The sequence below is a fragment of the Anomaloglossus baeobatrachus genome, chromosome 2 (assembly GCF_048569485.1).
Source record: "Anomaloglossus baeobatrachus isolate aAnoBae1 chromosome 2, aAnoBae1.hap1, whole genome shotgun sequence".
Lineage (NCBI taxonomy): Eukaryota > Metazoa > Chordata > Amphibia > Anura > Aromobatidae > Anomaloglossus > Anomaloglossus baeobatrachus.
In genome coordinates, this window is record NC_134354.1 from 217895591 (window position 1) to 217920618 (window position 25028).

Genomic DNA, 25028 nt, shown 5'->3' on the forward strand with positions numbered 1-25028 from the left:
CTCCACCCCTGGCTTGAGTTATGGACAATATCCCAACATGGAATATGGGCCATAACTTTGCCTGGGAGCGTCGTAGGCGGACGCCAACGCTCTCATTGTGACAGCTATGAATTTAGCCACAGAACGAGGGGACTCATGACCTGTCTGCCAGTTCCCCATTGGCTGATATCACGCCTGGGGCATTTCCAATGTCCTGCTCCATAAAAAGGGTGTGCCGGCATCGTCCGCATGCGGAGACACCATTTTTATGGTTGCCATATTTATATCGGAAATATGGCTTGCGAGATATGAACCATTTTTTACTGGAGTCGTTCTGTCTGGCTATTTCCATAGCCTTGCTAATGAGATACAACTCTTGTTACAGGGTGACGGCAGGGAGTCATCCTGTGTCCATTGTTCCCACACCACCTCATTTCCATATCACAGTACATGGCCATGGAGGTGTAAGTGGAACACTGAGAACAAGAAGGGAGGGGGGCACTGCCAGGGAGTGATGAGGGATTATGACTGGAGTCATAATTCATCTTCATATCCCGGGATTTGCCTCACAATCAGTCATTATCAAATTCTCAATTTCTAAAGGTGGTGTCACACACAGCGACGACAACGACAACGACGTCGCTGCTACGTCACCATTTTCTGTGACGTTGCAGCGATGTCCTGTCGCTGTCGCTGTGTGTGACATCCAGCAACGACCTGGCCCCCTGCTGTGAGGTCGCCGCTCGTTGCTGAATTTCCAGCTTCATTTTTTGGTCGTCGCTCTCCCGCTGTGACGCACACATCGCTGTGTGTGACAGCGAGAGAGCGACGAAATGAAGCGACCAGGGAGCAGGAGCCGGCATCTTGCAGCTGCGGTAAGCTGTAACCAGGGTAAACATCGGGTAACCAATGGAAGACCTTTCCCTGCTTACCCGATATTTACCTTAGTTACCAGCGTCCGCCGCTCTCTCGCTGCCAGTGCCGGCTCCCTGCACATGTAGCTAAAGTACACGTCGGGTAATTAACCCGATGTGTACTGTAGCTAGGAGTGCAGGGGAGCCAGCGCTAAGCAGTGTGCGCGGCTCCCTGCACATGTAGCACAGCGACGTGTGTAGTTATGATCGCTGCTGCGTCTGCTATGTTTGACAGCTAAGCAGCGATCATAACAGTGACTTACAAGGTCACTGTTGCGTCACAGAAAATGGTGACGTAACAGCGACGTTGATGTCGCTGTCACTATGTGTGAACCCAGCCTTAAATAAGATCTGTATTCAGTGAAGACTTTCCCATTTCTCAGATAGAATCTCCTCAGTAACAGCTGCCATCTATGATGGGAGGAGGGGTGGAGCTCTGCATCTAGCTCCTCCCCTGTCAAAATTTAATCAGTAGTGGATCTCTGCTGCTTAGGCCCTGTGCGCACACTGCGTTTTTACCCGCGTTTTTGCTGCAGAAATTTGAGAAATGGTTGTAACCTTTCTGCAGACATTCCCCAGCAAAACCTTTGGAAAAAAAAAAAAATAAAAAAAATAATAGCTGTGCGCACATTGCGTTTTTTTCTCAAGAACATTCTTTCTGCAGAAATTCTTGAGAAAAAAGAATGAGCATGTCACTTCTTTTCTGCAGGTACCTGCGCTTTTTGCCATAAATAATTGTAAAAAAAAAAAAACACAAAACAGACCAACCTGTGGAAAAAAAAACGCATCAAAAACGCATGCGTTATTGGTGCGTTTTTTGAACGCAAGTGCGCTAATCTTTCAGACTCAAGAAATTTTAGAAAAATCCTTTCTAGTGCGCACAGGGCCTTATGCTTGGGTTTGTGGAAGGCGAGGCAGGTGAAAATTTGTAAGCTGGGGCGGGAAGGCAAGGAAGTTATAGCACCTATATTGCTGGCAAAAAGCTGATAAAGAGGAACAGCCCATATCATGGATGGCAGGTTACAGGGCACGGATATTGGAGGCCGATCATTAGACTGAAGGCAATTTTTTATTTTTTTGTCGAAACTTGTGCGGGGAAGGGGGGGGGGGGGGATTAGGGCAGCAAAACCTTATGTTTTCTAAAGGTTTTGGATATATATCAGGTAAACACCATAGTTTCAAAGTGTTTTCACTAATTGCCTAATGAAAAAAACTGCACACGTGAATTGCATTGTTTCCATGGTTGACTGGAATACATTAGCAAACCAGCAATGTGTCAATAATAGACTTCAGGACTAATCTACTCATTTATTTGCAATTACAATTATCTGTAACAACACAATTCTTGCAGATTGAGAATGAAGCAGAAGTTACATGTTCTAGTGTAAATGGCCTCCCACAACCATGACCACATAGATACAAGTGCATCCCAAATTAGGATATCAAAAAGTTAATTACCGTATTTTTCAGACCATAAGACGCACTTTTTTTCCCCCAAATGTTGGGGGAAAGTGGGGGGGTGCGTCTTAAGGTCTGACTGTGGCTGCGGGGAATGAGGTGCTGCGGTGGAGTGGATCATCGGGGGCACGAGCAGACTGTAGCAGCCTGCTGTGACCACGTGGACCCGCTCATTACATATGCACGCCCATCCTCCCGCCCATTTTCTCAGCGCAGAAGCCGGCGCTGACAGGTGGGCGGGAGGACGAGCGCATAGTAAAGAGCCAGCCGTGATCACCCCTTGCAATTACAGCCTGGAGTGATCATGTGCAGCTGTATTCACTGCCCCCCGCACATCATTATCAGCGCGGGGTGCAGTGAATCAGTGTACTCACCTGTCCCCGTGTGTGGAGCCGTCCCCCTGCAGCACACGATGTCTTCCTGTCTGTGCCGGTCAGCTGATCGGCACAGACAGGAAGACATCGCGTGCTGCAGGGGAACGGCTACACACACACCACACATACACACACACAGGTCAGTGGTGCAGAGAGGAAGATGATCGGCTGCAGGGAGTGAGGAAAAGGTGAGTATAAACGTTTGTTTTTTTTTCTCTGTGCTATAGGATACAGGCCATATAGCAGGATGGTATATGAGCACGATGGGGGCATACAGCAGGATGGGAGTATATGAGCAGGAGGGATGGGGGGTATATGAACAGGATGGAAGTATATGAACAGGATGGGGGTATATGAACAGGATGGGGGTATATGAACAGGATGGGAGTATATGAACAGGATGGGAGTATATGAGCAGGATGGGAGAATATGAACAGGATGGAGGAATATGAACAGGATGGGGGAATATGAGCAGGATGCTGGTATATAAGCAGGATGGGGGTATATGAGCAGGATGGGGGTTTATAGCAGGATCATATACAAGGCAGGAGTATCATTACCAGGATGGGGTACCTTAGTAGAGAATTTGGGGACATTACCCCATAACAGTGTCAGCAGCAAATCCTCGCCCCATAACAGTGTGTCATGACCACATTTTTTTGCTTAAAGTTTTATTTTCCTATTTCCTGCTAAAACCAGGGTGCGTCTTATAGTCCGAAAAATACGGTAATTTCAGTAATTCAATACAAAAAGGGAAACATTATATAGTTATTACTAACAGAGTTATCTATTTCACGTGTTTATTTCTGTTACTGTTGATTATGGCTTAAGGCCACGTCACACTAAGCAACATCGCTAGCAACATCGCTGCTGAGGCACGACTTTTGTGATGTAGCAGCGATGTTGCTAGTGATGTTGCTGTGTGTGACATCCAGCAACAACCTGGCCCCTGCTGTGAGGTCGTTGGTTGTTGCTGAATGTCCTGGACCATTTTTTAGTTGTTGCTGTCCCGCTGTGAAGCACAGATCGCTGTGTGTGACAGCGAGACAGCAACAACTAAATGTGCAGGGAGCCGGCTTCTGCGGACGCTGGTAACCAATGTAAATAACGGGTAAACCAAGAAGCCCTTTCCTTGGTTACCCGATATTTACCTTCGTTACCAGCATCCGCCGCTCTCACGCTGTCAGTGCCGGCTCCCTGCTCCCTGCACACATAGCCGGACTACATATCGGGTAAATAACCCGATGTGTACTCTGGCTAGGAGTGCAGGGAGCCAGCGCTAGCGGTGTGCGCTGGTAACCAAGGTAAATATCGCGTCGCTGCTGGCTGGGGGCTGGTCACTGGTTGCTGGTGAGATCTGCCTGTTTGACAGGTCACCAGCAACCCGTGTAGTGACGCTCCAGTGATCCCTGCCAGGTCAGGTTGCTGGTGGGATCGCTGGAGCGTCACTTAGTGTGACGGTACCTTTACAGCCAATGAAAAGCCAATGAAAACCCAAAAAGTCATTATCTCAGAAAATTAGAATCTACTTACATAATCATCAGTTTTGTCTGTTCTCCCTTTTCAGTTATGCACCGCAGCATTGTCCGTTGCGCAGCCGCAGTTCGAACAATGCTCCGGCTTCCGGGTCCTCACTGCACGCACGCAGCCATACACACACAAACACACATAGTAGACACCGAACACGTACACACAGAGCACACATGCATGTATACACTGGACACAGACACTGCTGTATACTCACCTGTCCGGAGCCGCCACCGCTTCTCTGCTGTCAGCCCTCTACTGCAGTTGAATGCTTTGTGGCGCCGTAAAGCATTAAACTGCAGTAAAGCCATGACATCAACCTGCAGCGGCCCGCTTCCTACACCGGACGCTATCATGGAGGAGTCTGGGTGCTGCAGCTGGAGGCTCCGTGGGCACAGAGGACAGGTGAGACACTGCATAAAAGGGGACAGAAGGAACCAGCAGGAACACAATGTGCTCATTACTGCAGAGGACATCAGTCCCCACCCCACCAGATCTGCATACCCCCAGCGCCCCCACCAGATCTTTATACCTCTAGCACCCCACCAGATCAGTATGCCTCTAGCCCCCCCCCACCAGATCAGTATGCCTCTAGCCCCCCCCCACCAGATCAGTATGCCTCTAGCCCACCCCACCAGATCAGTATGCCTCTAGCCCCCCCCACCAGATCAGTATGCCTCTAGCCCCCCCACCAGATCAGTATGCCTCTAGCCCCCCCCCCCCCAGATCAGGATGCCTCTAGCCCCCCCCCCCCCCCCAGATCAGGATGCCTCTAGCCCCCCCCCCCCCAGATCAGGATGCCTCTAGCCCCCCCCCCCCCAGATCAGGATGCCTCTAGCCCCCCCCCCCCCAGATCAGGATGCCTCTAGCCCCCCCCCCCCCAGATCAGTATGCCTCTAGCCCCCCCCCCCCACCAGTATGCCTCTAGCCCCCCACCCCCACCAGATCAGTATGCCTCCAGCCCCCCCCCCCCACCAGATCAGTATGCCTCCAGCCCCCCCCCCACCAGATCAGTATGCCTCCAGCCCCCCCCCCCACCAGATCAGTATGCCTCCAGCCCCCCCCCCCACCAGATCAGTATGCCTCCAGCCCCCCCCCCCCCCCCACCAGATCAGTATGCATCCAGCCCCCCCCCCCACACCAGATCAGTATGCCTCCAGCCCCACCCCCCCCCCGGATCAGTATGCCTCCAGCCCCCCCCCCCCCCCCACCAGATCAGTATGCCTCCAGCCCTACACCAGATCAGTATGCCTCCAGCCCCCCCCCACCAGTATGCCTCCAGCCCCCCCCCACCAGTATGCCTCCAGCCCCCCCCACACCAGATCAGTATGCCTCCAGCCCCCCCCACACCAGATCAGTATGCCTCCAGCCCCACACCAGATCAGTATGCCTCCAGCCCCCCCCCACACCAGATCAGTATGCCTCCAGCCCCCCTCCCCACCAGTATGCCTCCAGCCCCCCCCCCACCCAGATCAGTATGGCCTCCAGCCCCCCCCCCCACCAGATCAGTATGCCTCCAGCCCCCGTCCACACCAGATCAGTATGCCTCCAGCCCCCCCCCCCCCAGATCAGTATGCCTCCATCCCCCCCCACACCAGATCAGTATGCCTCCAGCCCCCCCCACCAGATCAGTATGCCTCCAGCCCCCCCCCACCAGATCAGTATGCCTCCAGCCCCCCCCCCACCAGATCAGTATGCCTCCATCCCCCCCCCCCCACCAGATCAGTATGCCTCCAGCCCCCCCCCACCAGATCAGTATGCCTCCAGCCCCCCCCACCAGATCAGTATGCCTCCAGCCCCCCCCCCCACCAGATCAGTATGCCTCCAGCCCCCCCCCCCACCAGATCAGTATGCCTCCAGCCCTACACCAGATCAGTATTGCCTCCAGCCCCCCCCCCCACCAGTATGCCTCCAGCCCCCCCCCACCAGTATGCCTCCAGCCCCCCCCACACCAGATCAGTATGCCTCCAGCCCCCCCCACACCAGATCAGTATGCCTCCAGCCCCACACCAGATCAGTATGCCTCCAGCCCCCCCCCCCACCAGTATGCCTCCAGCCCCCCCCCACACCAGATCAGTATGCCTCCAGCCCCCCCCCCACCAGATCAGTATGCCTCCAGCCCCCCCCCCCCCACCAGATCAGTATGCCTCCAGCCCCCGTCCACACCAGATCAGTATGCCTCCAGCCCCCCCCCCCCCCCCAGATCAGTATGCCTCCATCCCCCCCCACACCAGATCAGTATGCCTCCAGCCCCCCCCACCAGATCAGTATGCCTCCAGCCCCCCCCCACCAGATCAGTATGCCTCCAGCCCCCCCCCCCCACCAGATCAGTATGCCTCCAGCCCCCCCCCCCACCAGATCAGTATGCCTCCAGCCCCCCCCCCCACCAGATCAGTATGCCTCCAGCCCCCCCCCACCAGATCAGTATGCCCCCCCCCCACCAGATCAGTATGCCCCCCCCCCACCAGATCAGTATGCCTCCAGCCCCCCCCCACCAGATCAGTATGCCTCCAGCCCCCCCCCACCAGATCAGTATGCCTCCAGCCCCCCCCCACCAGATCAGTATGCCTCCAGCCCCACACCAGATCAGTATGCCTCCAGCCCCCCCCACCAGTATGCCTCCAGCCCCCCCCACCAGTATGCCTCCAGCCCCCCCCCCCCCCACACCAGATCAGTATGCCTCCAGCCCCCCAAACCCCCCCCCACCAGATCAGTATGCCTCCAGCCCCCCCCCCCCACACCAGATCAGTATGCCTCCAGTCCCACACCAGATCAGTATGCCTCCAGCCCCCCCCCCCACACCAGATCAGTATGCCTCCAGCCCCCCCCCACCAGATCAGTATGCCTCCAGCCCCCCCCCACAACAGATCAGTATGCCTCCAGCCCCCCCCCCCCCACACCAGATCAGTATGCCTCCAGCCCCACACCAGATCAGTATGCCTCCAGCCACACACCAGATCAGTATGCCTCCAGCCCCCCCCCCCCACATCAGTATGCCTCCAGCCCCCCCCACCAGTATGCCTCCAGCCCCCCCCCCCCACACCAGATCAGTATGCCTCCAGCCCCCCCAAACCCCCCCCCACCAGATCAGTATGCCTCCAGCCCCCCCCCACACCAGATCAGTATGCCTCCAGTCCCACACCAGATCAGTATGCCTCCAGCCCCCCCCCACCAGATCAGTATGCCTCCAGCCCCCCCCCCCACCAGATCAGTATGCCTCCAGCCCCCCCCCCCACCAGATCAGTATGCCTCCAGCCCCCCCCCACCAGATCAGTATGCCTCCAGCCCCCCCCCCACCAGATCAGTATGCCTCCAGCCCCCCCCACCAGTATGCCTCCAGCCCCCCCCCCCCCCACACCAGATCAGTATGCCTCCAGCCCCCCAAACCCCCCCCCACCAGATCAGTATGCCTCCAGCCCCCCCCCCCACACCAGATCAGTATGCCTCCAGTCCCACACCAGATCAGTATGCCTCCAGCCCCCCCCACCAGTATGCCTCCAGCCCCCCCCCCCCCACACCAGATCAGTATGCCTCCAGCCCCCCCCCCACAGATCAGTATGCCTCCAGCCCCCCCCCACAACAGATCAGTATGCCTCCAGCCCCCCCCCCCCCACACCAGATCAGTATGCCTCCAGCCCCACACCAGATCAGTATGCCTCCAGCCACACACCAGATCAGTATGCCTCCAGCCCCCCCCCACCAGATCAGTATGCCTCCAGCCCCCCCCCCACCAGATCAGTATGCCTCCAGCCCCCCCCCACCAGATCAGTATGCCTCCAGCCCCCCCCCCCCCCCACCAGATCAGTATGCCTCCAGCCCCCCCCACCAGTATGCCTCCAGCCCCCCCCCCACCAGATCAGTATGCCTCCAGCCCCCCAAACCCCCCCCCCCACCAGATCAGTATGCCTCCAGCCCCCCCCCACACCAGATCAGTATGCCTCCAGTCCCACACCAGATCAGTATGCCTCCAGCCCCCCCCCCCACACCAGATCAGTATGCCTCCAGCCCCCCCACCAGATCAGTATGCCTCCAGCCCCCCCCACAACAGATCAGTATGCCTCCAGCCCCCCCCCCACACCAGATCAGTATGCCTCCAGCCCCACACCAGATCAGTATGCCTCCAGCCACACACCAGATCAGTATGCCTCCAGCCCCCCCACACCAGATCAGTATGCCCCCCAGCCCCCCCCCCCACCAGATCAGTATGCCCCCAGCCCCCCCCCCACCAGATCGGTATGCCTCCAGCCCCCCCCCCACCAGATCGGTATGCCTCCAGCCCCCCCCCACCAGATCGGTATGCCTCCAGCCCCCCCCCCCCAGATCAGTATGCCTCCAGCCCCCCCCCCCCCACCAGATCAGTATGCCTCCAGCCCCCCCCCCCACCAGATCGGTATGCCTCCAGCCCCCCCCACCAGATCAGTATGCCTCCAGCCCCCCCCCCCACACCAGGTCAGTATGCCTCCAGCCCCACACCAGATCAATATGCCCCCAGCCCCCCCCCCCCCCACCAGATCAGTATGCCCCCAGCCCCCCCCCCCCCACACCAGATCAGTATGCCTCCAGCCCCCCCCCCCCCACACCAGGTCAGTATGCCTCCAGCCCCACACCAGATCAATATGCCCCCAGCCCCCCCCCCCCCACCAGATCAGTATGCCCCCAGCCCCCCCCCCACCAGATCAGTATGCCTCCAGCCCCCCCCCCACACCAGATCAGTATGCCTCCAGCCCCCCCCCCCCCCCCCACACCAGATCAGTATGCCTCCAGCCCCCCCCCCCCCCCCCCCACACCAGGTCAGTATGCCTCCAGCCCCCCCCCCCCACACCAGGTCAGTATGCCTCCAGCCCCCCCCCACCAGATCAGTATGCCTCCAGCCCCCCCCCCACACCAGATCAGTATGCCTCCAGCGCCCCCCCCTCACCAGATCAGTATGCCTCCAGCCTCCCCCACCAGATCAGTATGCCTCCAGCCCCCCCCACCAGATCAGTATGCCCCCCCCTAGATCAGTATGCCTCCAGCCCCCCCCAGCAGATCTGTATGCCCACAGACCCCCTCACCAGATCTCTATGCCACCAGCCCCACTCACCTGCTCCTGTCAGCACCAATAAGCAGACAGATGGTTATTCCACCGAACTCCCGATGCGATAGCACATGCCTATTTCTAGTATTTTATCAACTGTAAAAATGATATTAAAAACTCAGAAATGTTGGCCTACTGAAAAGTCTGTACAGTAAATGCACTCAATACTTGGTCGGGGCTCCTTTTGCATGAATTATTGCATCAATGCAGCATGGCATGGAGGCGATCAGCCCTGCGAGGGGGTTATGGAAGACCAGGTTTCTTTGATAGCAGCCTTCAGTTTGTCTGCATTGTTAGGTCTGGTGTCTCATATTCCTTATTACAAAACCCCATAGATTTTTTTATGGGTTTAGGTCTGGCGTGTTTGCTGGTCCATCAAGTACAGTGATACTATGGTTATTAAACCAGGTATTGGTACTTTTGGCAGTGTGGACAGGTGCCAAATCCTGCTGATGCAACAGTCCAGTTCTTTTTTTCCTTGGCATAAGATGATCTAGCATTGTCTATTGGTCATGAGTGGCTTGACACAAGGAATGCGACAGTTGTAGCCCATGTCCTGGATACATCTGTGTGTGGTGGCTCTTGAAGCACTGACTCCAGCAGCAGTCCACTCCTTGGGAATACCCCAATTTTTGAATGACCCTTTTCTTAATCTTATCAAGGCTGTAGTTATCCAAGTTGCTTGTGCACCTTTTTCTACCACACCTTTGCCTTCCACTCAACTTTCCATTAAGCTTGGATACAGCACTCTGAACAACCAGCTTCTGTACCAATGACATTTTGTGGCTTACCCTCCTTATGGAGTGTGTCAAAGACAGCCTTCTGGACATCAATGTCAAGTCAGCAGTCTTTGCCATGATTGTGTAGCCTACTGAACAAGACTAAGACCATTTTAAAACGCATAGGAAGCCTTTGTAGGTGTTTTGTGGTAATTATTCTAATTTTCTGAGTAATGACTTTAGGTTTTCATTGGCTGTAAGCCATAATCAACAACATTACCAGAAATAAAACCTTGACATAGATCACTCTGTAATGACTAATATATTTCCCTTTTTATATTGAATAACTGAAATAGATGAACTTTTTGATATTCTAATTTATTGAGATTCCCTTGTAGATATATAACCCGAAGTACCATGTTTTCCTGAAAATAAGATCTACTCCAAAAATATGTCCTAGCAAGAATTTTTGGCGTAAGGGTAAGGCCACTTTCACAATTCGTTTTACCTTCCGTTCAGTGGTCCCGTCGGAGCTTCCATCCGAACTACTCCAAAAATAAGCCCTAGTCGTGGTTCAATAATGAAATGTCCATAAAGCTATATAATAAAAAAAAAAAAAAAAAAAAACACCACAAGACCCCGCAATCATACTCACTGGACGCTGAACGGGAGGACCTGTGGTGGACCACACACTCACGTTCGATCGCATCGCGCATCTGCATCCCATTAGGCAATACAGATTGCTACTGGCCGGCAAGGAAACCTGGGAAGCAGTGCAGTGGGTTGCAAGGACCTGTGGTGGAACGCATCAGATGTGTTCCATAGCAGGTCCTCTATACGTTCCACTGCACGGTGTCCCAAGTTTCCCTGTATATATATATATATATATATATATATATATATATATATATATATATATATATATATATATATATATATATATATATATATATATATATATATATATATATACACAGTACAGACCAAACGTTTGGACACACCTCATCTCTAGAACAACTGTTAAGAGGAGACTTTGTGCAGCAGGCCTTCATGGTAAAATAGCTGCTAGGAAACCACTGCTAAGGACAGACAACAAGCAAAAGAGACTTGTTTGGGCTAATGGACACGAGGAATAGACATTAGACCAGTGGAAATCTGTGCTTTGGTCTGATGAGTCCAAATTTGAGATCTTTGGATCCAACCACCGTGTCTGTAGAAAAGGTGAACGGATGGACTCTACATGGCTGGTTCCCACCGTGAAGCATGGAGGAGGAGGTGTGATGGTGTGGGAGCGCTTTGCTGGTGACACTGTTGGGGATTTATTCAAAATTGAAGGCATACAGAATCAGCATGCCTACCACAGCATCTTGCAGCGGCGTGCTATTCCATCCGGTTTGCGTTTAGTTGGACCATCATTTATTTTTCAAAAGGACAATGACCAGAAACACACCTCCAGGCTGTGTAAGGGCTATTTGACTAAGGAGAGTGATGAGGTGCTACACGAGATGACCAGGTCTCCACAGTCACCATACCTGAACCCAATCGAGATGGTTTGGGGTGAGCTAGACTGCAGAGTGAAGGCAAAAGGGCCAACAAGTGCTAAGCATCTCTGGGAACTCCTTCAAGACTGTTGGAAGACCATTTCCGGTGACTACCTCTTGAAGCTCATCAAGAGAATGCCAAGAGTGTGCAAAGTAGTAATCAAAGCAAAAGGTGGCTACTTTGAAGAACCTAGAATATAAGACATATTTTCAGTTGTTTCACACTTAAGTATTTCATTCCACATTTTTTAATTCATAGTTTTGATGCCTTCAATGTGAATCTACAACTTTCAGAGTCCTGAAAATAAAGAGAACTCTTTGAATAAGAAGGTGTGTCCAAACTTTTGGTCTGTACTGTAAATGTTTTATATATAGGACCTGGGAGCGATGCAGATGTCCAGGGGCTCCAGTAAGTATAATTGTCCAGGGAAGGTGGGGTAGTTGCTTTTTTTTGATGGGATTAAAATTTCCCCCAACCATGTTTCACCGCAGGAACACGAGCTAGGAAGGTACCGAAATGGACACTTACCTACTTTTTATACTTGCGGAAATATAACAAAAATAAATTTGCTTAGGGTACAAAGGACACTAAAGGACTAATTAAAAGGTTAAAAGCATAGCAAAAAATAGGGGCTGTCAGATCTCAGAAGAAAAGTCTGCAGTTGCTCTGTGTGACAGTGTGCAGTCATTTGACAGCTTCAACGCAATTTGCATACATGTGATTATGTGCTGACTAGCCTCATCCGGCTTCTGCACTTGCCTCAAGTCATTCTTATTCAGGAGTCTAGTGAGCATGTGACCGAAAGTATGTAAATTGCATTCAAGCTCACGAGTCACATGACTCACGGCTCCAGGGAATACATGGAAATAGCTACAGTATGCAACAGTGAGTGATAAGGCCCCATCACACTAAGCAACATCGCTAGCAACATCGCTGCTAACGAACAACTTTTGTGACGTTGCTAGCGATGTTGCCGTGTGTGACATCCAGCAACAACCTGGCCCCTGCTGTGAGGTCGTTTGTTGTTGCTGAATGTCCTGGGCCATTTTTTAGTTGTTGCTGACCCGCTGTGAAGCACAGATCGCTGTGTGTGACAGCGAGACAGCAACAACTAAATGTGCAGGCAGCAGGAGCCGGCTTCTGCGGAGGCTGGTAACCACAGTAAACATCGGGTAACCAAGAAGCCCTGTCCTTGGTTACCCGATATTTACCTTTGTTACCAGCCTCCGCCGCTCTCACTGTCAGTGCCGGCTCCTGCTCTGTGCACATGTAGCTGCAGGACACATCGGGTTAATTAACCCGATGTGTGCTGTAGCTAGGAGAGCAGGGAGCCAGCGCTAAGCAGTGTGCGCTGCTCCCTGCTCTGTGCACATTTACCTGCAGCAGCACACATCGGGTAATTAACCCGATGTGTGCTGTAACTAGGAGAGCAGGGAGCCAGCGCTCAGTGTGCGCTGCTCCCTGTTCTCTGCACGTGTAGCTCCGTGCACTGGTAACCAAGGTAAAGATCGGGTTGGTTACCCGATATTTACCTTAGTTACCAAGCGCAGCATCTTCCACGCGGCACTGGGGGCTGGTCACTGGTTGCTGGTGAGCTCACCAGCAACTCGTGTAGCGACGCTCCAGCGATCCCTGCCAGGTCAGGTTGCTGGTGGGATCGCTGGAGCGTCGCAGTGTGACATCTCACCAGCAACCTCCTAGCAACTTACCAGCGATCCCTATCGTTGTTGGGATCGCTGGTAAGTTGCTTAGTGTGACTGGACCTATAGAGCTCTCATAGAAGGACAACCCCTTTAATAGCCAGGCAGCTTGTGACAGCCACAGCGTGACACTGCCGTACATGTAACAGCCACAGCCTGAGGCAGCAGTGATCAGAGACCATACCAGTGACATCACAGATTAGCGTTAGGGTGGTCAACTACAAGCAGACTTTCAAAATAAAAAAACCCTAAAAAATTGACTATATTAAATACACCTAAAAAACATCCCAAAGATGAACACACTAATTAAGATACATAGATACATCTGCCTAAAGTGGTGGATTATTGGTATTGATCCACTAACACTATATGTGGACGAAGCATCATGAAAAAGTGGAAAGGACAGGTGTTACCTTTACCCCTTTTTCCCTGGTACTCAACCTACCTTGCCACGGAGATTGGCACCCTAAAAATACGTAGTGGCTAAACAGTCACTGTCACCCTCCTTATTGTGAGGTCGGTCAGTTTAATGAGGTCAGGTTACCTGCAATGACAGGTGGACCATAGGATCCTCCAGCTGTGACCTCAAACAACCTGAGTGACATCGCACTTCACGCAGCTCATTCTCTGCCAGAAGCTCACAGCAGGCGGTGATATTCTAAGTCTGCACACTGTCACTTCAGATGTAGCAAAACTGGAATCATCGTGGGACCTCATGTGGATTACGTCAGACCTGGGTGTTTTGTGGGCTAATAAAGGGGTGAAAAAAGATGAAGTTTTTTGTATTTTATTTCAAATAAAGGATTTTTTCGGTGTTTGTGTTCAATTCTTTTCACTTACAGATCATAAAGGGGGGTGGGTCTTAAATGCCTCACATTATTAATCTAGGGCTTAGTGGCAGCTGTGAACTGTTATTAATCCCTTATTACCTCAACTGCCCCTGCACCAGGGCAATAGGGATGAGCCGGGTAAAGTTTTAGGATTGTCGCATGGATGCGATAATCCTAGGTGGCTGCAGGCTGTTATTATTAGACTAAGCGAAACCCAATAACAAAGGGCCTCGCCTGAGAATACTAGCTCCCAGCGTTATCATGGCTGGGCACCAAAATTGGAGCTAACTGCATGCCAGAGTTTTTTAAATTATGAAATTTAAAAAAAAGCTGCATACAGTTCCACTTATTTTGATACACATCCAACATAAGCGCACGTCTGGAGCTGCAGCCTGTAGCCATCTGCTTTATCGGTGCTGGGCCTCATAATATGAGGGGACCCTAAGCCAATTTTGTTCTTTATTTTTCACCAATAGAGACGCACAGTGTCTGTGATTGAAAGCTGTCAAACAGGTTGGGAACGCATCTGACTGAAACCAGAGAAACGGGCACTGCCGTTGGGTGGGGGAAGCGGTACATATGTACGAAGGCTAATGAGCAGCGCCGGAAGTAGCATTACAGCCGTGCGGGAGACTCAGTATAATGTGCCTGCTAAGTAATCCCGCTATCCCTTCTACCACCATTTTAAAAGGAAAAAAGATTCTGGTCCCCACAGACTTATAAAAGGGACCAGCGTTCGGCCAAATATCTGGGATCAATTGCATCAAATTCCAATTTTTTTTAAACCCGGTTGGCCCCACAGACCCTGGGTATATGCGAGTCCGCCCATCACTACCTCCTAGAAATGTATGAGACAACGAAGCAGAAAACATCAAAACTTTGGAAAATAGATTGTGCTTTTATTTCTCAAAAGTTTCAGATTTTTACATTTCTATTCAGGTCAGAAATTTAATGCATTCAGTCACTGATTTGGCAGACGCATGAAGGGATCAATAAACAGATAATTCTTACCTGAAGAGACATCTTCTTTCTTTGTGATCATGTGGTCCTTAGTGAATTTAACCCTTTGATGTGCTTCTATACAAGTCTTACAAAGCCATTCTCCACATTCCCCGCAAAGCCCAACAGCACTTGCATTGTCCTCACAACTTGTACAAACCTAGGTAAAAAAAACAAACCAAGGCATAAGGAAGAAAATAAAGAATAAAGGCAACACAAGGTCACATGTTTGGGTTCACATAAGAGACATTGGTGATTGTAACACAAGGTGGGGATGAAGGCATGGTTAACAGAAAGGGTTTTATCATTTTTATACTAACTCCTGCTTGGGTTATTATGGACAGGCATTAGACATGTGCTTTTATTTTCAAGTGATATACATTTTTTTTCCACAACACTTCTAATCTTTCTTCAGGAGCACAGCACGCCTCTGCCTCCCAAAATCATATGTGATGGGGAGCGCTGCGCTGCACGGGTCGTACCACAGTATGGCCTAAGCCACACAGCGAGAAAATCGGTGCGAGTGGAGTGCGATAAAACATCGCATTCCACTCGGACCAATTCTAGCCTGTGTGACAGCACACATGAGCGATTATTTTCTCAGCCCTAACTCGACCAAGAAAACAAATCACAGCATGCTGCGATTGTAATGCGAGACTCTATTCTCTCGCACCCATTCAAGTGTATGGGGCAAGAGGGGGGGGGGAAATAAAAAAAAAAAAAAAAACAAAATCGCACTGCACTCGCAGTACACCCTTGTACCATGTGTGACGCCCTGGGCAAGCCAGGGGTCACAGGTACTGACATCACCACACCCTACACCCCGGTTAGGTACACCTAAGCTAGACCAGAAATCCTTGTTGCCTTCCCCAGGGGCTGATGTCCACACCAGGGGGTGGAGCCAGGCGGTTGGTCTCCACCCACCAAGGAGTTCACAGTCCTGGAGGAGGGAAAAACCAGGCAGTTAGAGTGAAGTGAGAGTTGAAGAGAGAGTTGAGTGGTAGAGGAGCAAGTGAGAGGAGCAAGTGAGAGGAGCAAGTGAGAGGAGTAAAGTGACAGCTAAAGAGCCTGAGAGCGTCCGGGTGTGTGCCCCGGACAGAAACAGCAAGGTTAGCAGACGGCGGTGACCGTCTGCAGGAATGGCCTATCGGAGGTGCCGTGAGGACCGTGGACAGGTGGTGACCCGGCGGTACCGGACCGGTACACAAGGAGAAGCCAGCACCATTGGCAGGGGCCTTTCGGATCCCGGCAAGGCTAGGAGTCGCCGTAAATTTGCCAAATCCGTCAGTGAAGGGGACCTCCGGGTCTCCAAACAACTAAGTCCCGATTGAAGGCAACCGTCCAACCGTATGAGAGAGACACCGCCACCGCCAAGGCACCAGTTTCTCAGGGCCAGCGCCTGCGGGCAAAGAGGGGCTCCTCCGGCCCATATCCAAGTCGGGGAGCGGGTAACCGGTGGGAACCCATCGCTACCAACATTTCACAAGGTGCAGGGAAAGAGACAGTCACCATTAACTACTGGGGAAAAAGCAACAGCAGCCGTCCGTGGGAACCGTCCTTCCAGCCGTGTGTTTTACCGAGAACTGTGTCAACGTCTCAGGCTGAGTGAGTACCACCGTGCCGTGCGGCACAGCGCTGCCCCCCGCGACCCTGCACCTCAACAGGCCCCGCACCTGGCCTGCCATCCTTCATCCTCCACCCCATCACTGGGCCCTGGGACAACCAACCCCTACTCACGGAGGGGAGAACTAACAACTCTGCTGCTCCCTGTCACCGCTCCCGGGATCCCCATACAGAGTAGCGGTGGTGTCCACACAATCACCACAACCGTGGGTGGCGTCACGGACAATAAATCCCCCAAACCAAACCCCCTTTTCACTCACGGGCGAGGAGCGCCGCTCGAGTCCCCGGGATCCGGCCCATCGCTCGAGCCACCGAGCAGCGGAGGCCGCGGCAGCCGGACCCGAGCAGTGAGAGAGTGCAGCGTCCCCTCCTCCGCCCGCGACACATGCATGCAGAGCGAGAGTCGAAATAGCCGGCTATGGAGGAGAGAGGGAGATAAATCCCTCCCTCCCCTCCGCAGCGCCGGCCCGCCCCCAGCAACTGAGGTCTTCTCGCACAGTCGGACCACAGTCGCAGGGATACTAGCATGACACTCGGCTCTGCTGCCAGCGCGAGCCGAGTGTCATGCGAGCATCGCACTAGTGCCCTGTGTGGCCCCGGCTAAATGGTCACGCCTGAACGCTGGTCTGCATTGAAGGTGTGCAGTGCACTGAAAGAATGGATAGCTTCAGAGCTGCACTTTAACTCTGTATAGCAAATCACTCCTTGCCTAGGAAACTTACCAGTAAGCTAAACAACGAGCTGTAAACCACCAGTATATAATAAAAGTCCCTCCACACTCTGGAACGAGAGTATTTAAGAATACACACACAGTTGCTTTGTAGCTCTGGGTTCAAATCCCTGCAAGGACAACATCTGTAAGGAGTTTGTATGTTCTCCCATACACACGCCCCTTGTTTTTTGTCGGTTTCATCCGGGTTTTCAGGTTTCTTCCAACACGGTGGAATATGATGACACTATATAAGTAACATAAATAAGTTGCACGGCTTTACAAGCACTTTGACCTAACTTCTTAATTTAGTTAATTTTAAAGTTAGTTTAATTGCATACATATTAGGGTTATGAAACAACTAGAGCGCTGCAGGAGGGTCAGCACTGGGTCCCTGGGGAAAAGAATAAGTGGGGATTCCTTTGTTTTATAATGATAGCAGTTTACCCAGTTGAAGACCAGGCCATTTAACCCCTCACTGGCCAGGCACATTTCCGTGTTTTGTTGTATACATGGTATAAAGAGCTGGGAATTGTTTTCTTGTTCCAATATTAAAAATGTGTTTGAGTCTTTTTTTCCGTGATACATGGGGATCATCACGGTCAGTCTCTCTTTTTGTTCCTTATATCAGTGGAAAAATAAAAGGAAATAGGTGTCCATTTTTCCTTTTTATTTTTAAGATCACAAAGAATTACTAAAATACATTTTAATTTCCAAGAGGCACACTGCATGGCTTACAAGCCTCCTGATTCAGGCATGTACCTCTCCATAAGGAGAACCATTAACCCTTAGATCCCACAGAAGCCTCTCATACAGCCAAATTGGATATCATGCTTTGCCAGACTAAGGGCAACACACAAAATCCCTTGTCTGCACTTTGAGATTCTGGTTTGACTTCCATCCTAAGTCATATGATAAGTCTCTTTAAAGGGTTGATTATTCCCTTTTAGGACTGCTGCTTCCACTAGGTGGCACTAGCGTTCAAGTCCTTTTCCTCAATAAAGAGGCAATTAAAATGGTGTTCCCCATTCTGTAACATATATATATAAACATATTGAACACTTTTTTTCTATAGGTGTAGGGCGGCCCTAGTAATAGTGATTTGGACAGACCGTGGAAATGTTTTAATTTATTTTACACATTCTTTAACATGCAGCTGGGGCTGGAATATTAGCCTCCATTACAAGGAAATGCAGGCTCCTGGCTGTGTACATGGGCTGTCTAGGTCTCCTAAAACCCAGCAGCTCCTGCTGCTCTACTATACACCGCAATCCCATGACCGCTGTGTATCAAGGAGGAAGCAGTCAGCTCTTCCCATTACTACATACCCAGGACTGTGTATACAGTAATTGAGAAAGCATAGACAGTAAAACCATCTGTGTCTCCTTTATGGGTACTCTGATTTTCGCATTAGAACATCACTGCAGAGAAGAGTCAGGCCTGCCCAGACGTCAACGGCCTGCCCAGACGTCAACGGCCTGCCCAGACGTCAACGGCCTGCCCAGACGTCAACGGCCTGCCCAGACGTCAACGGCCTGCCCAGACGTCAACGGCCTGCCCAGACGTCAACGGCCTGCCCAGACGTCAACGGCCTGCCCAGACGTCAACGGCCTGCCCAGACGTCAACGGCCTGCCCAGACGTCAACGGCCTGCCCAGACGTCAACGGCCTGCCCAGACGTCAACGGCCTGCCCAGACGTCAACGGCCTGCCCAGACGTCAACGGCCTGCCCAGACGTCAACGGCCTGCCCAGACGTCAACGGCCTGCCCAGACGTCAACGGCCTGCCCAGACGTCAACGGCCTGCCCAGACGTCAACGGCCTGCCCAGACGTCAACGGCCTGCCCAGACGTCAACGGCCTGCCCAGACGTCAACGGCCTGCCCAGACGTCAACGGCCTGCCCAGACGTCAACGGCCTGCCCAGACGTCAACGGCCTGCCCAGACGTCAACGGCCTGCCCAGACGTCAACGGCCTGCCCAGACGTCAACGGCCTGCCCTCAGGCTGATTTAAATAAATAAAAAAAAAAAAAAAAAACACACAAGGCTATAGGCTGGACAATCCTTTTAGACCGTATACTACTTTTTAAAATCAAACTAGCATTACAAAGACTTCATTAAAGACACAGACAATAGTCAGGATCGTCAAGGCCAAATATGCAAAAGTAGGTCACGTCCTTTTCTGTAAGCCTGGAAAAATTTACTGAAGAATTAACATTCTCAAATTGCAGAAAATAGGTTTTTAGCTTCCATCCTGCCCACGCTGTATATTTACAAGAGTTCATGACAAGCATGAAAAAAAATAAAAAAAAAAACCTGTTAACTTGTGGTTAATAATAAAAAAAAAAAAAAAGTCATCCTAGCCAAATGATTCTGGTGTATGACAACCTGCAATATCTTTACAGCCATGCATCACTGGCACAATGAAAGGACAATTACTGTGCTCATGAGCAGACCTACCAACCATAAAGGTGAAAACGCATCCCGTCACTGGTGTTTTATTAGTAATAAGGAGAGGACCTCCTTGGCTAATCACATGAGACTTGTCAATCTATTCCATCAAAGACCACTCAGGCATGTTAATCCAGACTGAACTGAAGACTATCTGCATTTCTCCTACTTGTAGTTACAAGATAATCTGTGGCCACCAGATGTTGCTATGGAGAACTCAATTGCCCCCCATAAAGTCTATGAATGGAGACGTGGTGAAGAGAATAGTAATCAGCCTGATCCCCTTTTCTGCGGAGATAAGCCACATCAGGTTACTGGAAATCAGTCATCACACACCAATTACTGCACAAAAAAAAAAAAAGTAACCATTTGCCCAAATTGAGGGCACCCGGTTATGAGAGGGTGGGATTTTTTTTTCCCCTGGTGCCACTATAGCCCCGCTCATCCACTGTATATTTTAAAAGAAATTGACAAAAAAAAAACCTGGAAAAAACAAACACTAGAATAAAAAAAAAAAAAAAAAAAAAAAAAAAAAAAACTGACTGTAACCAGACATGGTTTCAGACTCCACAAAGTGGAGCAGATGTGAAGGTCTTCATAGGAGCGGTGTACGCAACACAGCAGGAGATTTTTATTTTCAACGAGTTTAAAGGGAACATGTCATGTAAGAAAGAAGAAAAAACCAAAACCACTTAACCTGCAGATATGGGGTTAATAGCCCTCTGAATCCGCGCCTCCACTGCTGCCAGGAAGAAATTAACTTTATTCCTCCAGTCATTCTTGGGCTTTCACTCAATGGGGCATTATTAATCTGTAGATTAACCCCATATCGGCAGGTTAATAGCTTTTTTTTTTACAGGACAGCTTCCCTTTAAAAGCGTTGTCTATTATTCCATGTTGTTGAGCCATCCTTAGGATACATTATTATTAGAATGATCGTCTACTATAGGCACCAGCTGAATGTAAAGCGTGCATGGCGGCAGATCAGCACAGTGTACGGAGACAGGCCTACATCTGGCGGCTGGAAAGTCACACAAGACAGATGGAGCTGTAGGTGCCATACCTGCTCAGACTTTTCATCGCTGCTGCTTGGCGATTCAGATGCGTCTTTCACAAAGTAATTATCCACTAGGTCGATCTGCCTGCATTCTTGGCGGCAAACAGGACACCTGATCACACCAACTGAAAGCAAAAAGACAGAAAAGAGTTAACGCAAAATGTGAAGGCTTTGTAGCACACTTTTTTTTTTATTTAAGTAAACCTTAGAGGATTTTTCACACAATTTTTCAGGCTGCACTGGACACATGATGTTATAGTGACTGCAAAGCTGTATCTTTTTACATTTCATTTCTCCATTTTCAGAGATATTGGAAATCAAAGCATTTGGCTCCTAATGAGTTAATTTTTGTTCCGTCTAAAGGCCCCGTTACACATAGCGATGTAGTCAGCGAGATTGCTGAAACGTCACAGGTTTTGTGACGCAACAGCGACCTCGCTACGTGTGACACATAGCAGCGACCGGCCCCCGCTGCGATATCACCGATCGTACCTGAACGTCCTGGTTCATTTTTTGATCGCTTGTGTCACGAGGGGCATCATGCATCGCTGTGTTTGACGCCATAAGAACGACGAGCGACCTCATTGGCGACTCAGAACTCAGCGACGCGGGCGTGTTTTTGCTTTGTCTTTTCAATGCCCTCTCAGCTCTGATTGGTGGTCACCACTGCGTTATGATTGGGCGGACCTTGCCATGAAGAAGACAACGTAGTAGCGCTTCCATCCTTTGTTCCTGAGCGCGTGCAGATCAGCTATCAATTATATGCAATCAACCATATTCTGCATTGTGCAACAAAGGAAGGAAGTGCTACTGCATTGCCTTCTAATGGCAAGGTTGCCCAATCTGAGAATGACAGTGCGGCAGTAGTGGCCACCAATCGGAGCAGAGGGGCGTGGAAAAGGCAACGCAAAGGCACGCCTGGGCGGAAACACTACGCCTCTATCGAGGTCCGAGTCGCCAGAATAGCTGCTGTGTGACAGGGTCCCAACGACCACCGAGGTAGTTATATGGATCACCGTTTCGTTGCTGCGTCGTTAATTAGATCTGCCTGTTTGACAGCTCACTAGCGACGTACCAGCAATCCTGACCAGGTGGTATCGTTGTCGGGATCGCTGGAACATCCCTACGTGTAACAGAACCCTAAGTGGGTGTAATTAGATGGCTTTTATTGGGAGCGTGGACTTCTAGTATGATGCTGACCAACCTTGTGCAGCTCTCCTCCTCCTGTCACCTCTGCTGTATTGCCGCTAGTATGATGCTGACCAACCTTGTGCAGCTCTCCTCCTCCTGTCACCTCTGCTGTATTGCCTCTAGTATGGTGCTGACCAACCTTGTGCAGCTCTCCTCCTCCTGTCACCTCTGCTGTATTGCCGCTAGTATGATGCTGACCAACCTTGTGCAGCTCTCCTCCTGTCACCTCTGCTGTATTGCCTCTAGTATGATGCTGACCAACCTTGTGAAGCTCTCCTCCTCCTGTCACCTCTGCTGTATTGCCTCTAGTATGGTGCTGACCAACCTTGTGCAGCTCTCCTCCTCCTGTCACCTCTGCTGTATTGCCTCTAGTATGCTGCTGACCAACCTTGTGCAGCTCTCCTCCTCCTGTCACCTCTGCTGTATTGCCGCTAGTATGCTGCTGACCAACCTTGTGCAGCTCTCCTCCTGTCACCTCTGCTGTATTGCCTCTAGTATGGTGCTGACCAACCTTGTGCAGCTCTCCTCCTCCTGTCACCTCTGCTGTATTGCCTCTAGTATGGTGCTGACCAACCTTGTGCAGCTCTCCTCCTCCTGTCACCTCTGCTGTATTGCCTCTAGTATGCTGCTGACCAACCTTGTGCAGCTCTCCTCCTCCTGTCACCTCTGCTGTATTGCCTCTAGTATGCTGCTAACCAACCTTGTGCAGCTCTCCTCCTGTCACCTCTGCTGTATTGCCTCTAGTATGGTGCTGACCAACCTTGTGCAGCTCTCCTTCTCCTGTCACCTCTGCTGTATTGCCTCTAGTATGGTGCTGACCAACCTTGTGCAGCTCTCCTCCTCCTGTCACCTCTGCTGTATTGCCTCTAGTATGCTGCTGACCAACCTTGTGCAGCTCTCCTCCTCCTGTCACCTCTGCTGTATTGCCGCTAGTATGCTGCTGACCAACCTTGTGCAGCTCTCCTCCTGTCACCTCTGCTGTATTGCCTCTAGTATGGTGCTGACCAACCTTGTGCAGCTCTCCTCCTCCTGTCACCTCTGCTGTATTGCCTCTAGTATGCTGCTGACCAACCTTGTGCAGCTCTCCTCCTCCTGTCACCTCTGCTGTATTGCCGCTAGTATGCTGCTGACCAACCTTGTGCAGCTCTCCTCCTGTCACCTCTGCTGTATTGCCTCTAGTATGGTGCTGACCAACCTTGTGCAGCTCTCCTCCTCCTGTCACCTCTGCTGTATTGCCTCTAGTATGGTGCTGACCAACCTTGTGCAGCTCTCCTCCTCCTGTCACCTCTGCTGTATTGCCTCTAGTATGCTGCTGACCAACCTTGTGCAGCTCTCCTCCTCCTGTCACCTCTGCTGTATTGCCTCTAGTATGCTGCTAACCAACCTTGTGCAGCTCTCCTCCTCCTGTCACCTCTGCTGTATTGCCTCTAGTATGCTGCTGACCAACCTTGTGCAGCTCTCCTTCTCCTGTCACCTCTGCTGTATTGCCTCTAGTATGCTGCTGACCAACCTTGTGCAGCTCTCCTCCTCCTGTCACCTCTGCTGTATTGCCTCTAGTATGCTGCTGACCAACGTTGTGCAGCTCTCCTCCTCCTGTCACCTCTGCTGTATTGCCTGTGTGGAGCTGACAACTAAAGTGTCAGTATCTCACTCAGGTCTGTTGTGCTAAGGCATCTTGTAATTGCCGCGAGATCAGGGCTGTTATTATAGGTCACTATAAGGACCCCTGCCTGTTCTGCGCTATAGCTGTGTAAGCTGCAATGATACCCACTCTGATCTCCCTACAGGCGGAGAACAAACAGAACGGATACTGGACACTGCACTCTCAGCTTTCAGCCTTACGCTTCCAAAACCACCCAGATGCAATTTGTAAGGTGTGAGATGGCTTTCACAGTAAACATTTTGTAAAAGTAAAAAAAAAAAAAAAAAAGTAAAAAACCATTTATTCCTATATTACAATATGCGGGGCTATTTTAGATGGCTTTCCGATTCAGGAGATTCACATGTACATTAGCCACAAAGAAGACTCTGACCTTATCTTCTATACTAAAGCACCTAATGATCTTGTAAAAAGGATATTGTGAGGGGAGGTGGAACAGGGTCAGTTGTGATATCGCCTATTGGGAGTGGTGGATCCTGTGTTATCAGCTGTGTGGTTATCTGTCATAGTGGTGTGATCTCATATGGAGCCTTGCTGAAAACTCTTCTTGAAAGAGCAGGCTGTAGGAGTCTAATAAAGGCGTGCTAGTGGCCAGAGAACAATCTAACATTACCGTATTTTCCGGCGTATAAGACGATAAGGCATATAAGACGACCCCCAACTTTTCCAGTTAAAATATAGCGTTTGGGATATATCGTATATACTCGAGTGTAAGCAGAGCCGAGTAATGTCCTCACTGTTTAGTTAATAATGCCCCCTGCTGTAATGTCCCCATGGTATAGTAATGTCCCCTGCTGTAATGTCCCCATTGTATAGCAATTTGCCCTGTCCTTAATGTTCCGTGCAGGAATGAGCCCATTATTTAACAACATCCTCCTGCTGTCCCCTATCATGCCGTTGTTTATATACAATAAAAGATACTCACCTGTCCTCTGTGCCCGCGCTGCCTCCAACTGCTTCTTGCACACAGACTCCTTCATAGCGTGAACGGAGCACCGCTGCAGGATGTCGTCATGGCTTTACTACAGTTGAATACTTTATGGCGCCGTAAAGCATTTAACTGTATTAAAGACATGACGACATCCTGCAGCAGCCGCTCCGTGCACGGCCACTACCATGGAGGGGGTCTGTGGACTGCAAGAAACAGCTGGAGGCACCTCGGGCACAGAGGAGAGGTGAGAATATCTTTTATTGTGTGTAAAGTGATGACACCTGGCGAAT

At 50.9% G+C, this 25028-nt stretch overlaps 1 protein-coding gene across 2 annotated transcripts in view; it reads right to left on the reverse strand.

The window, feature by feature from the left end:
- The window catches only part of TRIM33 (tripartite motif containing 33), a 253401-nt gene that overhangs the window by 168156 nt on the left and 60217 nt on the right, over window positions 1-25028 (reverse strand). For both annotated transcript variants that reach the window (XM_075335611.1, XM_075335610.1), the window contains exons 2-3: window positions 20963-21081; window positions 15132-15279 (exon numbers count right to left, since the gene is read on the reverse strand). In XM_075335611.1, the coding sequence (XP_075191726.1) occupies window positions 15132-15279; window positions 20963-21081 (267 nt within the window). The remainder of the gene's footprint in view (window positions 1-15131; window positions 15280-20962; window positions 21082-25028) is intronic.